General features: G+C 35.2%; 2 protein-coding genes and 1 pseudogene across 2 annotated transcripts; 1 reads left to right on the plus strand and 2 right to left on the minus strand.

Annotated features, from left to right (window-relative positions):
- Positions 1–3,148: 3,148 nt before the first annotated feature.
- On the plus strand, positions 3,149–4,585 carry LOC149239635 (2-hydroxyisoflavanone dehydratase pseudogene; annotated as a pseudogene).
- A 5,792-nt stretch (positions 4,586–10,377) lies between these two features.
- Positions 10,378–10,993, minus strand: LOC149239636 (uncharacterized). The gene is made up of 2 exons (XM_089369928.1): positions 10,865–10,993; positions 10,378–10,668 (listed from the first exon to the last, which is right to left on the minus strand). Exons 1-2 carry the CDS (start codon positions 10,991–10,993, stop codon positions 10,378–10,380), a joined length of 420 nt encoding a protein of 139 aa, XP_089226054.1.
- Positions 10,994–11,026: 33 nt separating this feature from the next.
- Positions 11,027–11,845, minus strand: LOC149239637 (uncharacterized). The gene has a single exon (XM_089369929.1). The coding sequence runs from the start codon at positions 11,843–11,845 to the stop codon at positions 11,027–11,029; it is 819 nt and encodes a 272-aa protein (XP_089226055.1).
- Between the last annotated feature and the right edge of the window lie 12,841 nt (positions 11,846–24,686).

Below are 24,686 nucleotides of genomic sequence, written 5' to 3' on the forward strand. Positions count from 1 at the left end.
ATGCCAAGTAGCCCTCGAATGTGTGTAATATCCAATTTTATCTCATACAAATGGTTGGTATGGTTTATTAATGTATGGACAAAGTGTTTTATATTTTGTCAAACTTGTGTTTAAAAAAGGAGGCTCGCAAGGTTTCACCCTAGTACCCACTTAAAAAGAAACATATTTTTATATACACACTAACAAATGTTCCCAATGGTGTTATTGGGTCATTCTCCTAAGCATAATATATTTAAACCATTAGTTTTCTCATTTCACAAGGAGTCAGACTGAGGAAATTGGGACATGTGTGTGGGTGGAACAAGGCAATGGAACCACAACTAAGCATAGTTCTCCAGGTAGAATATTCCACAAAATACTATGTGGTATATTTCAAGGAATATTTTGTGAGAATATTCTATTATATTCTAATGCTATGGAATCTTGGGGATTCTCTAGGAATCCAAAGGTGAACGTTATATAACCTAGTGAAGTTTATACTCATTTTCTTATAATTTCACAAGGAATCTATACAATGGTGTAGTCGAAATGGTGATCTAAACAGTGGATATAAGGGCTTATGGAAGAATTCCACATGTGTCATTAAAGGCTTGGAATGAACTTTGAGGAAACCTTTCACATGTCAAAAGGTGGTCTTGTTTATACTCTAAAGCTGCATAATTTTGAGGTTGAGTGGATGGTATGGAGTATGCTGCACTTTGAGTAACATATTTCTGGGTCATTCCCATATGTGAGGTATTTGCATTTATTTTTCCATGTACTTCACATTATTTTGCTAGGAAAAATATAGAGGCCTCCCCACTTGAAGCAGGGCCCAAAGACGTAGCTAACACATTGTGAGTGAAATCCATTAAAAATTCTTGGTGCATCATCTATCTTACCTTATTTTTGTGTTTCTTCTTCATGTATGTTGAATTAATGATATTTTCATGCTCTTTGAGTATTTTTGTTTAACAACATCGAAGGAAATTTTCTGGATGAAGAAACCCTTTTGAAAGGAATAGAGTTAGGGTTTTTAATTTAAAATTTGGTTTTGAAGATTTATCTTTGAAGAAACTATGAGTAATGCATAGCGTCATTGAGTTCTGATGAAGGGGAGATGTTGTGACATAACCTACAACAGAAGCCAGTGGATTAACCTACAACTCATTACCAAGACAAATGAAAATTAGTGAATATCATCTACATTAATTTTAACCCATGTTCATAGAATATAAATATATATACAAAATATCCAAGTAGGTGAACATATTCAAAAGGTTTATTCTAAGACCTTATGTGAAAATACCACCACGTTCGGTAGGTAACCTTTATTCTCTTCATAATGTTAGCGAGAAAATTCATCTTCAATGGAAAGCTATTCGAATGCAAACATAAACCCTTCTCATTTTACCCAAAACTCCTTGTGGTTTCTGAGGTCCTCCCTTAACATGTAAAATGTAAATGAGACCAATGTGGTGGGAGGCTTAGGGTGGTAGTTACCCTAACTTTGCAATGAGAATTTCCATCATCGACCAAAATCATAACAATCATTACTATTAAATTAAGACACATGTCTAAGTTTTTGTAGGCTACGCGGATCCCTTCCACGTAATTTTGATCACGTGGACAGAGTGCTGACTAGATCCATGTGTACACATGTGTCATGAGGCCCTCAAGCTCTAGAAGCTTCATTGAACATTGAATATGTCTGCCTATGGATTTTAATACGATGGTATATATATATATATATATATATATATATATATATATATATATGTTATGCATAGACTTGGTAGTCAAGCTCGAACATGATACATATATGTATTAAGTTTGACATAATGATATTTAGTTTACCATAACTATATTTTATAGGTGGTAAGAAATAATTTAATGAGATTGGAATAATATCTCATAAAGAGAAAAAATATATAGATAACATTAACCCTTAGCTCTAGGCTTAGGTAGGAATATATACCAAGGCAATAACATTGTAATTACATCATCTTAAAATTGTCAAAGGATACATGTCACAGACAAAGAGGTATATGAGTTAGGTGAAATTCAATGTTCAACCCAGTTTGGATGTTAACCCCTATATATATATATATATATATATATATATATATATATATATATATATATATATATATATATATATATCATCGTGTATCTCCAGACGTCCATGTTACGGTCCGCATTGACTAAAGATGATTGCCGCAGGATTTGGCATCACTCCCAACCCTACCGTATTATTGGCGATACTTTATACAGTGTCAGTGTCGATTCAGTTCTTCACCGATGTCTTACGATCGAGGGAGCTGAAAGAGTTCTCAATGATTGCAAATATGTCTTATTAATCACTTGTTGTAGAACCGACCATTTCTTTCATAGTTTGTCCATCATTAATTTTATCTCAATCCAAATTTAATAAAATAGGAATGAGCTAGAATCTATAGCGATAAGACATATCACAACTCAAAGAAAAATGGACACATGTAAGAAGAATATTGAATACATTAAACATTCTTGTTTGGAACATTTAGTGATTGTGTTGTTCCTTAATGTTGATAATTTTGATTTAGTAAGTTTGAAAACTTTAACTAAATAATACATAATACTATATTTCTTATTCTTAATTAAAAGAAATAATTTAATATAACTTAAAAATAATTAAAAAACTAATTTAATACTATTTAAAAGAGATGTGAGTTTAATAATTAAAAACATATCCCTCTTAAAAAATGTTACACCTATTTAAATTTCAATTCCATAATTAAATAAATATAAGAAAGCTTGACTAGAGAGTAAGAAATATTTTCTCACGCTATAGAATCCTAACCTTTTTAAACACCATCACTTTTATTTAAAAATAATTAACAAAATCCTTTAATTTTCACTAATTTATTCCGTCTTTAAACAATAAACTTCAATAATTTCACAAAGTTCAAGTGGATCGACCCTCATCACATTTATATATCATTTTAAAATTTACACACTCGTACAAAGATGAAGATAATAATTTCTCATTTTAATATAAATTATTTTGGAAAAGGATGATGAATCTGCACCACTAAATTTATGACTTTAAGGGAGATTTCCCAAAGAGAAAATGTATCCACCTGAAGAAGTTTGTCTTTTGTTAAGAGTTTTGCAGAAAGAAAACGAATCTACTATAAGAATCTGATATTGATGTGACTTTTGTTAAGATTTTTGTGGAAAGAAAAAGAATCTACTGTAAGAATTTGGTATGGATGGAAATTTTAGGAAGAAGAGTTCAGCGATGACGAACTGGTATTGTCGTTTAGCACATCGAGTGTGCAATAATGCAGGGAGTGTAGATCCCCGCCAATGTGTTCACAGCATTGAATGCAAGCTACCAATACCTCTGGGATTTTACGATCTGCTCCCTTCTGGTCTCACCATAATTATGGAGTCGTCGTCGTCTTCACCAATCGTATTTGAACTTCCCAGTTTTATGAGAGTCTACGAAGATGGGACGGTTGAATGGTTGATGGACAGGGGAACGGTACCCCCTAATTCACATGATGATAAGTTTGACGAGGAAGTGGCATCCAAGGACGTTGTGTTGGATCCTCAGACAGGCGTCTTCGTTCGGCTCTATCTCCCTCCTCTGCAGGTCACTGATGTAAAACAAAAAGTCCCGGTACTTGTGTACTTTCACGGAGGGGGTTTCTGCGTTGAATCGGCTGCATCGCCACTTTATCACAGCTATCTTAATAAAGTAGCTGCAGAGGCCAAGGTGATTTGTGCGTCCGTGGAGTACCGGAGGGCCCCTGAGCATCGCCTTCCTGCTGCTTATGACGATTGTTTTGGTGTTCTTGAATGGCTTGACAGTCAGGCAGTGGCGCTGGATGGGGTGTCTGTGGATCCGTGGCTCGCTTCTCACGCAGATTTTAGCAAGGTTTTCCTTTCAGGAGACAGTGCCGGGGCCAACATCGTGCACCAGATGGGCATGCGTGCCAGCGGAAGGAATTGGGATGGGCTGTGTTTCCAAGGGGCCATTCTGGTCCATCCCTATTTCGGCGGAGAAGAACGAATTGAGTGCGAATTGGCGGCTGAGATGCAGGGTTTAATTAAGGCGGTCGATGGAATGTGGAGTATCTCTCTGCCGGTGGGAGCGGGCAGAGACCACCCTTTTTGCAACCCAGATGGAGCCCGTTCTCCGGCTCTGTCCACTCTGGTGTATCTTCGGACACTTGTATTTGTGGCAGAGAAGGATTTTTTAAGAGATCGGGGTATATTGTATTACGAGGCCTTAAAAAGGGCGGGCAAAGATGTCGAGCTCGTTGTGACGGAAGGCGAAAACCACATCTTTCATCTCCTGAATCCAAAGTCTGAGAATGCGCCCTTGATGATGAAACGGATTTTGGATTTCATGGATTCCTCCTCCGATAAGGGAAACGATTGAGACAACTGTGAGTATCATCATAGTATATTATTCCATCAGCATGTATTTGTGTGGACAGGGTTTCAAATAGGGCTTCAGTTTAGAAATCGTAGAGGGTAATAGCTTTTAGATTCCGTTGATTTAGCTGCAGTATAATGAAAATGCATGAAATTAAAGTTTGTGATTATCTGTGTATACTAGGGAGACACATATTGTAGTTAATCAGTCTATGCTTGGCTTTTGTAGTTCATTAGCTTTTTCCGAATAGACAACTGAGCGATAAATCTTTCCTTTATGGTCAAATCTGTGAATATCATCTAAACGGAAAAGTTACCGTATATCGGGATTGTTTTAAAGGTTTTATTATTCCACATTAAAATAAATTATTTAAAAATGATTTATTTTATTATATAAAAAAAATTATTTAAAAGATTATTTTATTATATAAAATACTGATTACATAGTAATTAGTATTGCATCATATTTTAAATATAGTTTAATTAAATTAAAAAATAATAAAGATAAATATTTGTTACAAAAATAAAAAAAATAAAACAACAAATTATTGTATTATTGAATGTGATTACTAAAAATTACCAAATATAATAAACTAATATTGTTTATATTAACATAAATATTCTTTAGTATATATGTTTATTTTTTATTAACATATATAAATTTGTATAATTAAATTTATTAAAATATGTTTTTGATGATGATGATGATGGTGATGATGGTGGTTAACATCCACTGAGACCAAATTGGTCTATTGGACCTACAATTTTCTTAGCTTTTAATTATCTGGCTCCTCATCTTTCTTGGTGAAATTGGTGCTGTAGCTTTCTTTTTTTTCTACGGTCTTCCAACTTCCTTTATCTTGCATCTCCTTCATCTCTTCTGGTTCTTGGGACATTGGTGTCTTAGCTTCGCGATCTATTGTGTTCGTCTTTTTAAAGATAGTCGATGAAGAAATTTGGTCTAGGAGATCTGCTTTGCTGTTAAATGAAGATTTATTTTGTGCGGTATTCGAATCCTCATAACTGTTGATTCGTTGGGCGGGGCTTTCTCCCTGCTTGTCTTGAGAGTTGTTTATTTCTTACCCGATTTCTTGTGATTCAGAGCTTTTTCTAGAGTATTCTTCTTTGATGACAATGTAGTGTTCTTTTTGTGCTCCTTCCCACCATGTAGATTTGTGGTGGTTTTTTCTAGCAGAATTTTCCTAGGAGGCTTTTGGGCAATTTTTTGCTAGATGGCTTGTCTCAAAGCAGGATCGACATCTAAAGAGGACACTTTCATAATCGAGTTTCTGGTTCTACACATAGTCTTTACTTGTTAGGGTTATTTCAGCTGGGAATCCGACGCTGAAGTCCATTTCCACACAGATGCATGCATAGGTGGTTCTGGCATATTACTCTGTTTCTGGGCACTTGCAGTAAAATTTCCCAATTGCATTTCCAATGGCTTTTAGCGAGGAGAGATTCCAAAGATGCAAGGGTAGGCTTGGCAATCTCATCCAAACTGGTGCTGAGGTTAGAAGAAGAAGAAGAAATTATTTTAACGTCCACGAGGCTAAATATAGCCTATGGGACAGATTGCTTCTTCATCTGCTTGATGTATTTGGCCCTTTTTTTGTGAAGCTTCACAATAAATGCTCCCATCTTCTCGACAAACCCCTTGTTAAATAGATTATCCCAAGAGCTAGTTGCCAGTGTATCTGCATAACTTTCCCTATTGTCTTTGAAGGCCTCACATTCTAAAATGAAATGTTTTTCTGTTTCCACTTTTCCGGAAGAACAAAAAATGCATACCCTTTCCTCCCACACTTCCTTTGGCCTTTTCCAGCGCCCTGTTTCACAACGGAGTTGATGAGAATTAGTCCTTAACTGAGCAATAAGAATTTTGGCTCTCCAAGAGATATTGGCTTCTATGTATGCTTTTGGTTGATGATTATGAGTGGGATTAAACACTTCAATATAGTAATTTTTCTTTCTTCCTTGCTCCTTCTCCCAAGTACGTTTGTGGAGCTTTTCCATAACCAAAGTTTTTATCTCTTTGCTATTTATGGGGCACGCGTTCAAGCAAATATCCCATTTACTAAACCATTTGTTATTTTGCTGCATCCAAGTTTTTTTGCTCTTGCACAATCTTTCATTAAAGACAACCTTAGGCCATCTACCCTCTTCCATTTGCTCAATTTTTTTTAAATACCTTATTACTCGCACCATAGCAATTGCTTCAATAGGAGCAGTCCCTGTTTCACTTAACAAGATATCATAAAGAACTGCACTTTTAATCTTAAATTTGTTTGTAATCAAACGCTTCTGAATTTTCTCAATTTGTCTCCACTGCATGTCGGAAGTACTGCCTGCCCACAGTTCACAACCATATAGAATCACTGGAATCACTAGAAGCCCAAAAAGAGTTTGACTGCTGTAGAGGGATCGAATGATGGGTTCCATGGCTTCATGAGTAGGCCTGATTTTTCCCAAAACTAAGGGCCAGAATCTAGAATACATTGTCTGCTTTCAGGATTTTCAAAATCTACTATAAAGAAAGCCCTAGCACAGGGGTAGATATTAATTTCATCATAAATGACAGGCTTCCATACCTCCGAGATCCAATTGTGGAGAAGTGTAAGCCGTGGCAAAAAACCATTGAACCGACAGATTAGGGCACTTTTGGAAAACTTCAAAGCCTCATCGAGTGAGGCCTAGACCACCTGGACAGTGGGAGCTGGGGCTTCACTGATGATATGGGTAGGAGCTTGCCATCCAAAAGCGGATGAGCCAACATCTATTTTCGCGAAGCTGGGAGCCATATTTTACTTGCCTGTAGAACCCAAAAATAAGGCAGAAGATAAGATTAGATCTAGATCTAGCCGCAGAAGAAAATTGACTTTGTAGCATGATTGTTTTCATAATTGATGAAAATAGAAATAATAGAAAAAAAATTAATTAAAAAAGAAATAAAATAAAAAACAAAAAATTAGTAACTAATAGAAATGGAAGTTACTAAAAACTCATTATAAGATGTCAATCAATTACCTTACAAATAAATAAATTTAAATAATAAAAACAACCAAATTCTTAATGTTAAACTATGAATAAGCTGCATAAATTTAATACACAATCAACCCAAAACTAAATGTCGCAATACCAGTAATACCATACAAATATGAAAAAAAATATTGGTTAATCGACATCATTTTAAGTGGTTAGATATAATAATTATTATTTTATGTGGTTATTTACAATGATTATAATCTTGTTTAAACTTGAAAAAAACATTTTCAAAAATTTATAAATTATAAATTTTTATTTTAAATATTTATGAATATGAATTATAAATATTTTTTTAAATATATATTTAAAAAAATCCTCTCTCGAAAAAAATTGAAAGTGAAGATTAATAATTTTTAAAAATAATTTAATATAATTATAATTTTTAACATCAAAATTTGTAATCTTTGTTTCTACATTCATCATTATTTTTTTATTTTATTTTTTTTTTCGTAAAGAAAATTCATAATTTCATAAAGAGAAATTACATGCTGTGGATGCCCGAAGGCATATGCTGTAAACGTGGCTTTTTGTCCACTGTCAAAAACAAATATATACATAGAAACCCAAAAGGGTATGCTGTTCTGATGCAAATAACCACTATGTAAAAAACCAAAATTCACCCACACAGGGGTAGACAAACATATTTACTATTCTGTTATATACAGAGCAAAATTCTATAAATGTTCAGTATCAAAAGGCTGTGAAATTAGGGGCTGTTGCCCCTTTGTAGTCCCTCATCTATATATGGCCTGTGAAAATAATGATAGATCCCTGTAGGTGTATGTTCGGCGATCATCCACTCTCCAAGAGGACGATGCGTCGCTTCTTTCGATAGCTTGTCAGCAGTTTCATTTTTTTCCTTGTAGATATGAGAAACACAAATCTGATCAAAGAATGTTTTGAAAAAAACAATTTCTTCCATAATAGTTCTCAAAGAGTATGTAGAGCAAATAGCTATATTGTTAAACCAATCAGTCACTATCTTTGAATCTCCATAAATTTGTATATTTCGACATTGTTTCAGAATAGCAAAGTATAGCAGATGGCGAAGTGTTATCAATTCAGCATGATTTTTGGTGCCGGGTCCTAGACCCAAACAAATCTGGAAGTAGTGTGCTTCAGAAAGGTAGAAGCAAATGCCACCCCCACAGCCATGCCATTGGGCAGCACCATTATAATAGGCCCATGGGATCAATCTGTTTATTTGTTCATGTTGTATAATTCTAGGTCTCTTTTGGTTGTCATCGTTTGGAAGTTCTTCATATGTAGCACAAATTTGTGGGGGGAGAAGATTCCAGTTTACCAATTTATCTTCAAAGATTTTATTATTTCTCTTGAGCCAGATGTACCATGAGACTAGGAGAGGAAGGTTTCTTGATTTTGCCATAGCTACTGTACTCCACCAGTTTTCCCAAGCCGTTGTTATATCGACCCCCTGCCAGTTCATAGTCATATTTAGAGATAGTAGGACTTGTGACCATATACTCCTGGTGGTTGGGCAAGTAAGGAAAAGATGCTGGGTCGATTCTTCTTCTTGGAGGCAAAGTACACACCGGGTAGGACCCAAAAATGCCCTTCTTTTCAGATAGGATCCAGTGGGGACCTTATCTTCTAATATGTTCCACATCAACAGTCTGGTGCGTGGAGGAGCTTTTAATTTCCATAAGGTATCCCACTAGCTTCTTAAGACCTCCAGTTTTTTGACTGCTATTATTGTGTCATACCCCTGTTTTGGTGTGTGTTTCCCAGTTTTTGAGTGGGCTCAAATAAGTTCATCCTCAACATTCTGTAATCTAACATGTGATTCTGTAAGTTCCTGAAGGTATATTTGCCAAATTCTACTCCATTCAATTGGTATATGCCAGTGCGGATCAGTTAGCCAGCCTTGTGTATGGAATGTAGAATTTTGCTGGTCCCCAATCTGTCCCAGAAACTTTATGCCCCTGTTGTTTAGGTGTTGTATCAGTCCAACTAGTAGTAGATGGGAGTTACCACTACCTGTCCAAGGATCAATGCCAATTTGGACCGAGGCACCATTGCCAATTTTCCATAGTAAGCCATCCTTGATGATAGAAGTAGAACTGAGTATGGCCCTCCAAATCACTGAGATGCCCTTCCTGTTCCAAGATGGGCTTCTAATCCAGTCTATGATAGTCAACGACCAGATGTATTTATGAAGAATAACCTCAACCCAAAGACTATTTTGTTTTAGTAAAAGCCAACTCTGTTTGGCTGCCAAGGCTTGAGCAAAGGCAAGAAGTAATTTAAGTCCCTAGCCTCCCCACTTCTTAGGAGTAGTAATTTTTGCCCATTTTACCCAGCAAATGGTTTACCCTCCTTACTTCCATTCTAGAGGAATTTAAAACAAATTTGTTGAATTCTGTGAAGAATCCCTCTTGGAATCCAGGCAAGTGACATCTAGTACACCGGGGTGGCTTCGAGGACTGATTTGATAAGTATCAGTCTGCCTGCCCTAGAGAGGAACCTATGACACCAACAACTTATTGTCTTCTCCACTTTTGTGATGAGCCAGGTCCAGTTAGCAATCTTATAACCATCTGGTTTTAGTCTGAAGCCCAAATATTTCAATCCCCCCATCAATTCAGTTGCTTGAAAGGGAAAATTTTGAGTGGCTAACTGAGATTCCTGTAGGGTACATTCAGATAGAGAGATGGTGGATTTTTCTCTGTTGATCTCCATTCCCGTGGCTCTGTAGAACAGGATCAGGATCTCATTCAATGAATTCGTGTCCCGGACACTCCCATTTAAGAAGATCAATATGTCATCTACAAAAAGTAGATGTGTCAAGTAGAAATGTTCCATAATTTTTAGACCTTGAAGGCCCCCCCTTCTTTTTTCTGTAGCTATGCATCTGCTCAACCCTTCCATGACTATTAAGAAAAGAAGTGGTGATAAAGGGCATCCCTACGTTATCCCTCTATCAATATTGAAAGTGGGCGATGCTGAACCATTAATGAGAATGGCAAAAGAAACAGAGGAGATGCAACCCATGATCCAGTTGATAAGAGCAGGGGGGAATCCCAAGTGAGTGATAATCATCTTGATGTACAGCCAATTCACTTTGTCAAAGGCCTTTGCCAGATCAATTTTGAGAGTGAGTCCCTTGAGATTTTTGAGTATGATGGAGTGGAGGGCTTCCTGGGCTATACCAATGGCATCCTGTATATGTCTATGGTGGAGGAAAGAAAATTGCTCCTGAGAGATGTGGTTAGATAATATAGGCTTGATGCGATTGGTGATGATTTTAGAAATGATTTTGTATAGATAGTTGCAAAGGGATATAGGCCTGAAGTCATTAAAGGAGGATGGCGAATCTATCTTAGGAATCAAGGCCAAGTAGGTGAAGTTAATGGGGGGGGGGGGGGTGGATGTGTCCAGTGGTTCTGCTTACTTCAATGATAGCAAGTAGGTCCCATCCCAGTAACTCCAGGAAAGCCAAATAGAACTCCACTGGCCAGCCGTCCGGGCCAGGACTCTTATCTTTCTTGAACCATTTGAGAGTTCCTTCCAATTCCTCCATGGTGACCGTTTGAGTTAAATCCTCTGCAGCATCCTATTCCACAAACCTTGGAAAGTGGCCAGCCAAGTTTATGATGTCCGGGAGATTGATGGCTGCCGATGCTGTAAATTGTTTTTTGAAATGTGTAATCCCCAATCTAGCTAATTGAGGGTGAGTTGAGGCCCATCCATCAGGCTCACAGGGCATCTGCCATATAGTGTTGGTGGCCTTTCTTCCGTTTGCAAAATTGTGGAAAAATTTGGTATTACCATCTCCCGCTTGAAGCCAGGTGGCTCTACTTTTCAATCTCCATTTTTCTTCCTTTTCCAGTAGTATATTATTCTTTTGGTTCTCCAGCAAAACCAGATGTATTTTAGTCTCCTTCGATAAGAAACCCAACCTCTGTTCATCCGTTAGCTGTGCAATCTGTAATTCAATGTCAAAAAGATGTTGTTCATCTCTCAACTTCTTCCTCTTTGACCACTGCTCTGTCAATGTCCTGAGTTTGTTAAACCTAATACAGAAGTCCGCAGCCAACCTGTGTTCCCTCAGAGGGGGTTGAGCTCTCCAGAACTCAGTCACCAGGTTGATGTAGTCAGGATCTTTTAGGTGTCCAGTAAAGCATTTGTAGGGGGAATGCGGCTTTTTTGATGGACCGGTGATTTGGAGAAAAATGGGTAGATGATCAGATGATCCCCCAGAACCCACCCATTGTCGATATAGGGGGATGTAATGGATGAGATCTTCATGTATCAAGAACCGATCCAATCGTCGACCCAGGGCAGCATCCTCCGTCCGCCTATTATGCCAGGTGGGCAGTTTCTTGTTCATAGGAACATCAACTAATTTTCTGGTATCCAGTAGAGTTCTCATCTGATCAGAAATAGGGTCGATTTGAGCATGATGTCCCCAGGATTATTCTATGCCCAAGGAAAAGTTTAGATCCCCTCCAATAATGGTGGTGTTTGAAACAAGATTATGTTCCAACAAATTGTGCTAAAATTCCAATATGTTCTGATTAGGTGCATAAATGTTGATCAGTTTTAATTGAAGTCCCAGCTCCCCAAAAAATATGTCCATGCCAATAAACCCCATACCGCCCCAGGTGGATATATGCTTGAAAATTTTAGGATTGATGCCAATTGCAAGACCGCCAGATCTGCCTATGGCATCCATGCCTTGGAATACCCAGCCCGACAGAATCGAGAGTAGGGTTCTGGTTATGTTATCAGAAGTGCCAAGGGTTTCCTGAAGGAAAAGGATGTCACAGTATGTATCCTTTAACAGCCTTTTGATAGCCAATCTCTTCTGGGGGTTGGCTAATCCCCTGCAGTTGTAGGAGAGCCAAATCATGGGGAAACATGGGCAATGGGCTCCAATGCTCTAAGCACCCTCTCAATGGTGGTTTGTTGGCCCCTCGCTACATCTACCACCGCTGAGTTTATGGCAGTTTTGATCTTGGATGGGTGCCCTTTGGCTGGTTTATGAAGCTTGGTCCTTCCTTGGGAGAGGCCCAATCCAAGAAGCGGAGGTTTAGGTTGCACTATGGATCGGAGGTTGTAGGGATGGGATCCTAGCCCAGAAGGGGAGGAAGTGTGAGAAGGGGGGGTGGAAAATTCCCTGAGGGAAGTAGGAGTGGTGAGAACGTGGGTGGGGGAGGAAATAAGGAACAAGGGATGGAGGGAATAGTGCAATGTACAGATGAGGAGGGATGCAAAGATGTATGCAGTGCATTTAACATAACACCTGAAAAAAGAGCAGCGGATATTGGGAAAGACTCATTACCCGGTAGAGAAGTTGCTTTCACTGCAGATTTGGAGCGAGTCCGAGGTGGTGAGGATGAAACTTTTCTCCGGTTCCCAGCCTTCTTTGTAGCGCCCACCACAGCTTCAGATGGTGCCTCTCCTTGTTCCTGTTCTCCCTTGTTTTGCTCTTCAGAGGTCTGTTGCTTCGTCCCCTTCGAGATTTCAGTGGTCACCGAAGAATGTAGAGGGAAATCCTTGTATAGGTGACCCACTTTGTGGCACCTCCTGCAGCGGAATGGGACTCCTTCATAGTCCAGAAGTTGTTTTTGTGAGAAGTGCCTCCTGTGAAGAGTAATTTTTTCCTCAAGTCCTGCCTTGGTGTCAAGGTGTACCAATATCCTTGCCATAGTCATGATTCCTGTTTTTTCAAAGGACTTGTCATGTTCAAGGTAGGTCCCCAGTGCATCTCTAATACGTTTGAACAACTGAGGGGTCCAAAATTGCATAGGTAATCCAGGTAGTCTAACCTAGATAGGTCCTGCTCCGGATCGAATGGAGGATCCCATCGCTTTAATAGAACTGGTGCAAGCTCAATATGCCAGTAGCCCGATAATATCCATTCTGTATACTCCTCCCTATGAAAGCGGAGGGCAAACCATCCTCTGGCCAATACCCTAATAACAGGAAGTTCTTTCAGCAGGGAGCCCCATATCTCCACTGTCCATTGACGCAGTTTCTCCACCGTGTAGTTCCTACCTCTAACATAGCCAACAAGAACTTTCCTCGCCGTGTCCATGGCATCCACCATTTAAACGTCCTCTCTGAAGGTCAGGTTGATATCAGTGTCCACAGCTCTGAGACACCGGCCCTTTTTCAGATTATCCGAGCGCCATCCCGTAGGGTAATCTTGAAGAAGGTTCCGACATGGTTCTGAGGAGCTATGCTGCGCCGAATGAGTAGGTCGAGGATTTGGGATAGGTGAGCTGAAACAACTAGAGTGAATTGGGGAATGCGGGTTGAGATTGCACGAGCGCGGGTGAAAGTAGGATTGTGCAGGTCGCGGGGGGTTGGACGGGCCAGTTTGTGCCAGGGAGATGGAGGGAGGGTGCATAGGCAGGGAGTGCTGTGGGGGAGGAGGAGGGGGATGTTGCAGGAGATATGGCAGGGGGGAGTCGAAGGAGGGGGAAGCCTGTAAACTGGAGCCGAGGAGATTCAGGGTTGCCAGAGAGAGGGGGGGACATTCCAAGCCGGGAAGGTCTGCAACATTGATAGCAGGGTGCTGGCGCTTTCCGGAAATGGGTGAGTTTAGTGTCGACTGGACAACAGCTATCATCCGACCCTATTTATGCTACCAAGGGCCCTCAAACGGTGTAGATTGGTGCGCCCAAATCTCTTGCTCAGGCATGGGGTCCTCCTCGTAATCCACGAGGTCTTCTTCCACCATTTTAGCTGATAGTGATACCTGACCTCCTTATGACCAGTGGAAGGCAGGCTGTATTGTTGAAAGGAGTTGACTGTGTTGTTGAACGAAGTTGAGGCCAAAAACAACGGGCAATACCACGCATCAGACAAAAGAAATCCACCGACAGGCTCAACTGTAGAGAACAGAAATCATTAAAAAACCAAACCCGTGGTCAGACCTGCGTAGATAACCATGCTACCATGTCCACAGAAAGCTCACTATTGGCAGAAACCGCGGAACTATAACCTGAAACCCTAGGGTTCTGCCATGGTTAGGGTTCTGGAGCTCCCTTCTGCCGCTGAATCTGTAACTCTATGTCAACATGTCTTTCAATTTAAGAATCTGCAAATCAGTATAAGGTGAATCAAATCTGAGATCTCATTCATCATTATTATTTTTAATATAATTCCTTTATATGATAAAAAATATAATTCATTTATATTATAAAATAATGCTTATTTATAAAACATATACCTTACCAAACCAAATAAAACAATGAAATTGCAAGTTTCAAAATAGAAAAATTTTAAATTTCTATTTTTAATATTATTTATTATCAAATTAATATTTTAATTCTTTTAACTATAGTTCCTTTTAAGTAAGGTTGATCATCATTTTGAACATATTATTTGATTTTTTTCTTCTTATACCGTTTTAAAACATTTTATCTCTCTATCATAATCATTACTTGAATATCAAATATTGAAGATATTATTATTTTTAATTTCCATAAATATATTATTTTTTAATTATTTTTTTTTTTTGGAAAAGTTTATTGATTTATTTTTTTTTTTGGTAAATTTCTTGAAAAGAATATATAAGATTATAATTTTTTTATAGAATTTACTGGCATGTAACATTTTCAGTTATTTATTCTATATATTTCATGAAAAAATATATAAGATTATAAATTTTTTGATAGAATTTACTATCATGTAACATTTTTAGTTATTTATTTTATATTTTCTCACTATTCATTAGATTAAATTTGAATCATTACATTGAGTAACTTTAGAAATGGAATAGCAAGTCACATGACATTAAAACTATTGTGGGAGTAAATTACATAAGATTTTTGTTGTAAAGTCACATCATTATCATGGATATTTTACTTATGCTAGTTATCCACATATTTAATAATGTAAATGTTACATCATCTAAGGAAGAAACATCATTAGCATGCCACAATACGGAAATACACTATTGGACACTAATATAATTTGGAAACCATGTAGGGAAAAGTCATCAAACGTTTAATATTATTAAACATATCGTGAGCATGTTCATCCCTTACTCAATGGCTGTAAGGGAGTCCATCTCTTGAGCATTGTCATAAAATATTACAAAGAAACATAATTTTAAATACAACATAACTTGGTAGAAGTAATCACATTAATCATTATATCATTTACCTATGAATCCTCAAACATTTTGACTTTGTAGCATGGTTGTTTTCATAAGTCAATTATCCTGTAGTGAACATTCCTTCAATCTACGTTGACCACTAGTTCTTTCATTGCCATAATGTTAAATATAATTTGTCCTTCACATGCGTTACAATCATTTCCTGCAAATACAAAATATTTATTGGTGAAGCTTCAAGCATCTTTTCATGTACATAAGACGCATATAAAATATTGATACATACCTCTTTATTAACTATATACATGCATGAATTAAAGTATAGAACTATCAAAACATGTCTATTTATCTTTACACATGTATGGTTATGAAACATGTCGGTCCATCCATAACTCAAATGCATAGGATAAAGTACATAAGCACTACATTTTACTATCATTTCTTTCCAAAAGACACATTATTTTCCTACAGAAAACCATCACAACTATCCATATTATTTTCAATTAAAACTAGCACATTAGCTATGACCTTTGTGCATGTGAATTCATATTCTTTTTCCACAAGAAATTAACCTAACAACTATTATCTTGATACATGTTATCACATATTCTTTTCCAAATGAAGTGAATACCATAGATATTATTCTTGCATGCAAATACATAATATTTTCTAACTAAATCTAACACAATCTTGCATGCAAATAGATAATCTTCTTCGAAAGAAAGATAACCCATTCTTGCAAGAAATTATATAATCTTTTCCAAAGTAAAGCTAACATAATTTTGCATGCGAATACATAACCTTTTCCAAAAAAGTCTAGCCTAATAGTTATTTATCTTTGTGCATATAAGCATACATTCTTTCCTCACAAAAACTATCATAGTAGTTGTTGTCTATGGGCTCAAAAAAGGTTAATCAAACTACATGCCCTTTAAAAAGAATAATAAACTAAAAACATTTACCATCAAGCTCAAAACAAAATCTAAATAATGAAATATACATATATTAAACGCCGAGAATATTCTTCTAATCTATGGACCTCAAAGAATTTCTTGAATGAAGTGTTTATCAAAAGGTATGTGTCATTTTCTACGAAGAAACTAAATGAAAGCATCGTTATTAAATGTCCATACTTGTAATATTACACCTTTTATGTAAATTATAATTATAAATATTAAAAGAAAACTACCACAACTTATTTCTTTGTGCATGAGAATCCATGGAAGTCTTCCAAGAAGGACACCACCGACAGTAAAAATAACAAGCTCTAACAAAGATTATATAGTAACAACCACATACGTCTAGAGAAAACAATAAAGAGAGGGCTTACTACACTTAGTTGTGGGCCCCATCTTTATGCATGGCACCTGCAAATGAGTTTGAAACTTACTTGGTAGAGAAAAGAAAATAAAAATTCAGTGGAACAAGCCTTTGATATACCGCTAGGCTCCCACTCGTCATTCAAAATCACAAAGCACACATGTGCAAGTCCCTTGTGGATCACATCGTAAAAAACCCATATATTTGATTGACTGTCTTAGGTGAATCCATGATGCACATGAAAACCTACACCTGTGGTGTGGATAGAGCCCACACAGCTCCTTCATGAAACCCTTAGTTTGACAGGGTAGCACTCAATGTGGATTCACTTTTATACATCAATTTTTTACACATTTTCATCTCCACTTCTTGGTGTACACATGCAAATAAGGAAATGTTTCTCGTCTTTCATGTGCTTTCTCCTGGCATCTTTGATACCCTCCTATAAAGCTCTGCTTGACACCAATTCATAAGCATCATATTTTTAAGAGACACGTCATGAATCCTTTTCTTTTTTCTTTCGAAGTCAGTTGGGTGGTTATCATAGAACCATAATTGAATCTGGATGCTAATTTTTCTCCACTTCATATAACTCCCTCCTCCTTTATTTTCAACCCATTCTCATGGGTTTAAAACCACTTGTAAGATTTTTAAAATGATTTTTAATTTATTTAATATATTTTGATTATAATTTTAATATATTTAAATTGTAATTTGATTATAATTTTTAATTTAATTTTAATGGTATATAATTAGTTTGTAATTAATTTAATTTTTTAATTGTAATTAAATTAATATTAATTAAGTAATAAATGTTGATTTAATTTAGGATTAGATTTTAATTAAAATTTCTTATTTTTGGTTTAGGGAGTAATTTTTCCAGAATTCTGACAATTTTGACTCTTTAATTTTGAGAGTTCATAAGTTGAGGTTTACTTAGCCAAATGAGGCCCATGATGACTCATTAAGTAGATAAAATTAAGGAGAATAACTCTAAAGTGGTTGCATGACCATATTTGGTCATTAAATGAGTCTAAAATTTAGCTGAAAATTAAGCTCCAAATTTGTTACAAAAACTCATTTTTTGAGTTTAATTTCATTTGCTTGAAGTCTCCGTTAATTGTAGATCCATTCGTTTATGTTCTCTTTGACCAATAAGATATTTACAAGGATCAATAGAAGGCTCATAATTCTTTTTATTTATTTATTTAATTTTAATTTTAATTGAAGATGTTTGTTTTACAGATTTGGTATTTTTTATTTTAATTTGCATTTTAATTGAATTTTGATTGGTTTTGGGAGGAGAACAATTGAGGAGATGAGGAAGAGAAGATTTGAATGAATGAAATTTCTCTTGCAAGAGAAGAAAAATAATTTCGACCAATGAAAATTGTTGGAGCAAATTTGTTCTTCAACAACTCTCCTATTTGGAATTTATTTTTGTAATTATAATTAGTGGTTTGTAGAATGTTAGGGGCTTATCTTCTCTGCAACATTGTTTTCTTAAAGCACTATTATAATAGGGATTTCATGCTGTAGGTAGAGAGGGTCAATCTCAGATCTGAGAATTATTGGGATTTGTCTATTTCCATTCCGAACTATGTATGAGAGGTAGAGTTTGCACTATTGTAGCTCTTGCTTTTAGCAGTAGAGTTTATGCTTTGGAGGAGATTGTAGGGGATCAGATTTAAGCAAAAGAGCAGGAGACATTTGTATTAGAAATAATATTATTTTTAATGTGAAATTTCATTCTTGATGACATAATTATGTTAATTGGAGTTATATTGTGCATTACTGTCAATATGAATACCTGCCTTATAGATTATCTATCTAATATGATTGTCCCATGATCTGTTCTCAGTTATATATTTTTCTATGATATGTTAAAACGAGATTTCTGAGTAACTATTTACACAGAAATCTGTCATCTAATTCTAATTTAATTTCCATTGGCATTATACGAACTACTTCCTAATGTTATTGGTTCATCATTCATTGTTAATAGATATCTGAACAACATGTTTGGTAATTATAATATTAGTTAATTGAACTATTTCATTAGCTATATATTCATCTTAAGCCAAACATGTTAAAATCCCAATTATGTTAATATCTTTCTCTCAGTTGGGTTAGATCTACATCTTCCTAACTAAGATAGGCTTAGGATTTATTTCTTTTTGCTTGGATTCTAGGATTAGTTTGCATTTAGATTAATAATTACACTTCTAGATGTCCTCTTATCAAAGAGGAAAACTTTAATTGTGGCTTGGCTGAGCCTTAGATCATCCTAAGAACCACTTTCTTGCTTGAGCTCAACAAGAGGGCTAATTTGATGTCTCTTCTCTATTAGTAGAAAATGGCATACTTTAAGCCAGTAGAGATAGAGAGAAGGTAACTGGACCTAGTTTAACCAGTTGGAACCACTGTTATAAACGAAAAAGGAGCTACTTTGAGTTCTCGATCGGGTGGTCTCCCTTATAATGTTGAATGGTCATTTCGAGCCTACAATAGAATGATACTTAGAATGATTTGTTTTGATTTTTGGTTAGCACTGGTTGTCATTTGTTCCTACATAAACTTTTCACAGTCACCTTGAAACAAAAATCCTACCCAGATTGAAAGTTTATGTGTGAGTTGGATTTGTTGTTCTAAATAAAAGGACAATTGATCCACCAAAAAATAGCCTCTAACTTTGAGCTCACAGATCAAATGATTAGGAAGTTTATGAGCTTCCTTGCATCCAATTTATGGGATATACGCGTATAAGTACTTTTACCCTTCCAATCTTATAGACTAACTAGTCACCCACTAAGTAGAAAGATGAAAGAATGGATTTCTGAATGATTGACGCATTTTCAATTTTTTTGCAGGGCTTTTACGTCCATTATGAAAAGGGATTAGAAACATATTTTTCCTTCTATGAGAAAGATATTGATAAGAGATGGGGAAAATATTGGCATCAAAATATGCTTTATTGGGATACCATATACAAATATTTGGACACTCTATGCCTAAGCATTGAGCACTCAACAACTAATTTCTAGCCTTGGCATACATAATGTAAGAAATAAGAAATAATTTTGCTACAAATTTATCACTTGAGCTTGTCAGTTTGGTTTAGATTAAGTGGTTTAAACAAATGTTACTATCCTCCACAATAGGGTTTAATTCTTGCATATGGAATATTGAGCTCATAATGACTATTTCCTGGAATTACTTCAGGCCTTATTGTCTATATAGTCCCTCAATGATCAAAACATGTATATTCCTCATTTCAAATATAAATATATTTCTAATTTAAGAAAAAAAAAAACCTCACATGAAGCTATGGAAGCATATTTGAAGGGAAATATCTCCATAATTAAGCATTACTATGTGATACCTTCATGTAACACACTTTGAAATCAATTCTCTTGAAATGATGATGATACACATGGACAAATTCTCATAGTACAATCATTAGATCAAGATTGTATGATATGGTTGAATAAGCAAAAGGGAAGTATTAATTTAGATTCATGGCTATTATTGAGATATATAAAGAAGAGGATTAATGGTGGAAACCAAATAGAACATCAAATGTTAAGAAATAATTGTATAAAATTTCATTAAATATAGAAAAAAAGGTTTATTGGTTCAAAAAAATATGTTCACCTTAATAATATCATATATGCATGGTCACCAAGTAGGATGGATATGAGAGAAAATAAAAATAAATGAGAAGAGATTTGCAACACGTAAAGCATACCAAGAATATACTAAACATAATTTTTAGAGTGAGACTATGCCATGTTTCCTTAAGTATTTATTAAAAGGCATAACTCTAGAATACAATGATAGTTATCTTACTTATATTTGTTTACTTGAATAATTTTAACCATGATATATTTAAGAATGGGTTTCACAATGATATTATACATGCACATACAAAAATAATATGTTGAAAATTGTATGTTAATACTGAATCTAGATATTATATATAAATTGAGAAAAAATTTCAAAATATTACAATTTAAATACATTTTGTAACAATTATATATTGACCATTTCGAAATTGAAATCCACACATTTGGAATCATAATTGACACTTTAGTACTTCAAAATTCAACATTTTTGAAATAACATTTTTTTGGGTTCAAAATTGTTCAAAATTTCCCATTTGAATCTAAAAACAATAGTTTTGAAAACCAATATCACCACTTTCTGAACCTAATCTTTCATTTTATAAAGACTCATATTGCCACTTCCAAAATCTAAACTCATAACACATTTTATTGCATAGTTTTCATAAACAAGTTGGGAATAATAGAGAAATCTAGTTAAGTCTTAGATTAATTCATTATTAGTCACTTGTTGTAGAGTGTTGATATTTTATTTTTTTATTTAGGATTCAGTTCCTATTTATTAGGGAGTTATTCAAACTCCTCAACAAACATGAAATCCTATATATGTAAGAGATTTATTCCTGATGAATAGATGCGTCCTTTGTGGACACTCTCTTGGTGAATTAACCTCACCTAGGAGCCGACCCTTTCTTTCATAGTTTGTTCATCATTAATTTTATGTTGGTATCAAAGTGTCATGTGATAGTTGGGTGAGATTGTGCAGAGGTTGAGCCTATCATGCATTTTTTGTTGTTGGGAGAGATATGCACTTTGTGTATTTTGTTTGGTGCCTTGTGTAAAATTGTGAAGTTCTGTGGCATGCGACCCAAGTGAATATTTATTTTTTTCTTTCCCCGTGGGCAAGAAGTGTGGGAGAAGAGATCTATTTTAAGCTACGCTAGATTGGGGCCTAAGATGCTATGATGTTATAAATCTCTTGTACTACTATAAATCTTGTCACCATTATTTTTTATTGGAATCGACCTTCTATGTTGTGAGTGATTAGTGTTGACATGAGAGTTTAAGCAATTGGTGATGAGATTCACTTGAGATTGTTCTCTTTTCAAATCTAGTTGGAGGATGAAGCTAGCGTAAAGGTTTCTACCGAGGTCCAAGTGTCAGTTGATGGCTCTGTGAGTTGAGTAAACACAAGAGTGGGTGAGCGAGCGTGTAACCAATGAGCAACAAACATTTTTGGCATGAGTGACCACGTTGGAGGTGTCTATTTTTTTTTTGCTACAGCCTACCAACAATGCATTCATGCAGAGTGGGCATGTGTGTCAGATCATCGTTCGAGTTTTAATGTTGCAAACTTGAGGTGAGGGACATGCGGACTTGTGTTTGGAGTGATTATATTTTCTTATGGAGTTGGATAGTTATTTGATGGTGTTGGCTGATGATTAGAGGAGTGTTGAACCCTCCTTTCTTGCCTATGCATTGAATCCTGTGCCATACGATTCAATGCCAATTGGGATATGTTTTTTTACTCTACTACTCTGAGGTTGAGGTTGGGATGATTGGTAGAAGGTTGCCCTATTTCCTATTTATGTGGTCATCTTGCTATGTTAGATGTTCTTGGTGCTAGAAGTAGCATCATGATCACAATCATAGTGTGTGTGTGTGTGATTGTTGTTGTTGGAGATTGATTGCACTGCAATCCCATGTACTTGATTTTCTCAAGATGGGGGTGCTCCTTGACATTTGAAAGTTCCAAAAGAAATTCATGCAACCTGTGGGGAAGATCGCCGAGGATTTCAGGATTGATTGTCCATGATTGGTGGCACTGAGAAAAGTAAAGCACCATTCACATAGAGCTCAAGATTGTAGGTTGATGGATCCCACACATTCAATTCTGTTTTCACTAGAGGTTGACAGTTGTGTTATTTTTCTCGTTCAAAGAGGATCAAAAGGATGTGAATATCAAAGTTTTGGTTGAGTAGTCATGTTGGCTGTGATGATTACATTATGTGATTTGTTAGTAGATCTACAAAAAGGAGCAAACATTGCAGAGAGAAAATTCATGGAGGATTCAACAACAACTAATGAATTGAAGAAAGTTAATTGCCTTTTTAAAGTAGGGGTGGTGAATTCAATAATTTGGTTGCTAATGATAAAGAGAAATATGCAATAACAGTAAAATTTAATGATGGATATTTGTTTTATGAAAATAAATTGCAGGTATTTTTGAAAAGAATTTGATTGATAAAGTGTTGTTTTCTTTAGATGACCAGGAGGTTAATGATTTGGCCCCTCATAGTAGAAGCAACCTAAAATCATAATGAGAGTGTTATCACAATAGTAGAGAAAGAAGAACATGAAGAAAAATCCATATCAACAATTAAGGAAACAAGTTAGTTTAAAGTTGTTCAAATAGATTATGATGCACATATAAAACTTATTAAAGAATGGATTGAATATTCTTTTGAAAAAATTGACGTAGGTCTCAAAGCAACATCTGGAGTTATATGCTTAATGGTGGAGGTTCTTGAAAATGAGAAAAATGGTGAATCAATAAATAATTTTGATGACATAGAAATAGAAAATGTGCTGGATACATCTGAAGAGATTCATGGTATTTTGATGCATTGGAGCACAAAGGAAATTAGATGTTATTATGAATTGATGAGGCAACAATGAAGTGAATAAGAACTAGATAAATGTAAAGTGCAACACTTCACTTATGAATCTAATGTAGAAGAACTAGATAAATGTAAAGTGCAACACTTCACTTATGAATATAATGTAGAATTTGTAAGTATTGAATACAAAACTATGTGTCAAGAACGTGATTGAGAATCGCAAATTGTGAAAAGAAGACCACAACCCAATTATAACATGCAGTTAAAGAGAAACAAACAAAAGAAGAAACACTGTTATTATTTAAAAGTAAGAATAATAAAAATGAAACTGTTAAAGTCAAACTGTAAGCCTTAGACTTGGACCAAGAGGCATTATTTCATAAGAAAATCCATTTCTCCATTAAGGGGGAGACTTCAAAATAATGGAGAAATCTCGTTAATTCTAAATTAATTCATTATTAATCACTTGTTGTATAATCGACCATTTCTTTCATAGTTTGTCATTCATTAATTTTATCTCAATCCAAACTTAATAAAATAGGAATGAGCTAGAATCTATAGTCATAAGACATATCACAACTCATTATTTAATGGACACAACTAAAAAGAATATTAAATACATTAAACATTCTTATTTAATGGACACAACTAAGAAGAATATTGAATATATTAAACATTCTTGTTTGGAACATTTAGTGATTGTGTTGTTCCTTAACGTTAATAATTTTGATTTAGTATCTTTGAAAACTTTAACTACTTAATAATATATCATACTATATTTTTTATCATTAATTAAAAGAAATAATTTAATACAACTTAAAAATAATTAAAAAATTAATTTAATACTATTTAAAAGAAATTGGAGTTTAATAATTAAAAACATATCCCTCTTTAAAAATGTTACACCTATTAATATAAGAAAGCTTGACTAGAGAGTAATAAATATTTTCTCACACTATAGAATCCTAACCCTTTTAAACACCATCACTTTTATTTAAAAATTATTAACAAAATCCTTTAATTTTCACTAATTTATTCCGTCTTTAAACAGTAAACTTCAATAATTTCACAAAGTTCGAGTGGATCGACCCTCATCACATTTATATATTATTTTAAAATTTACACACTCGTACAAAGATGAAGATATTCGATGAATCCACCCTAATAATAAGGATGATGAATCTGTACCACTAAATTTATGACTTTAATGGAGATTTCCCAAAGAGAAAATGTATCCACCTGAAGAAGTTTGTCTTTTGTTATGATTTTTGTAGAAAGAAAACGAATCTACCTTAAGAATCTGATATTGATGTGACTTTTGTGGAAAGAAAAAGAATCTACTGTAAGAATTTGGTATTGATG

The sequence above is a fragment of the Pinus tabuliformis genome, chromosome 8 (assembly GCF_031772625.1).
Source record: "Pinus tabuliformis cultivar Carrire ecotype Pingquan chromosome 8, CPIR1, whole genome shotgun sequence".
Classification (NCBI taxonomy): Eukaryota; Viridiplantae; Streptophyta; class Pinopsida; order Pinales; family Pinaceae; genus Pinus; species Pinus tabuliformis.

Coding starts and splice junctions, on each gene's coding strand:
- LOC149239637 (XM_089369929.1), bottom strand. CDS start 11,845: ATGAGAACTCTACTGGATACCAGAAAATTAGTTGATGTTCCTATGAAC.
- LOC149239636 (XM_089369928.1), bottom strand. CDS start 10,993: ATGGAGGAATTGGAAGGAACTCTCAAATGGTTCAAGAAAGATAAGAGT. Junction 10,669..10,864: donor ACCTACTTGCTATCATTGAA/GTAAGCAGAACC, acceptor CACATCTCTCAG/GAGCAATTTTCTTTCCTCCA.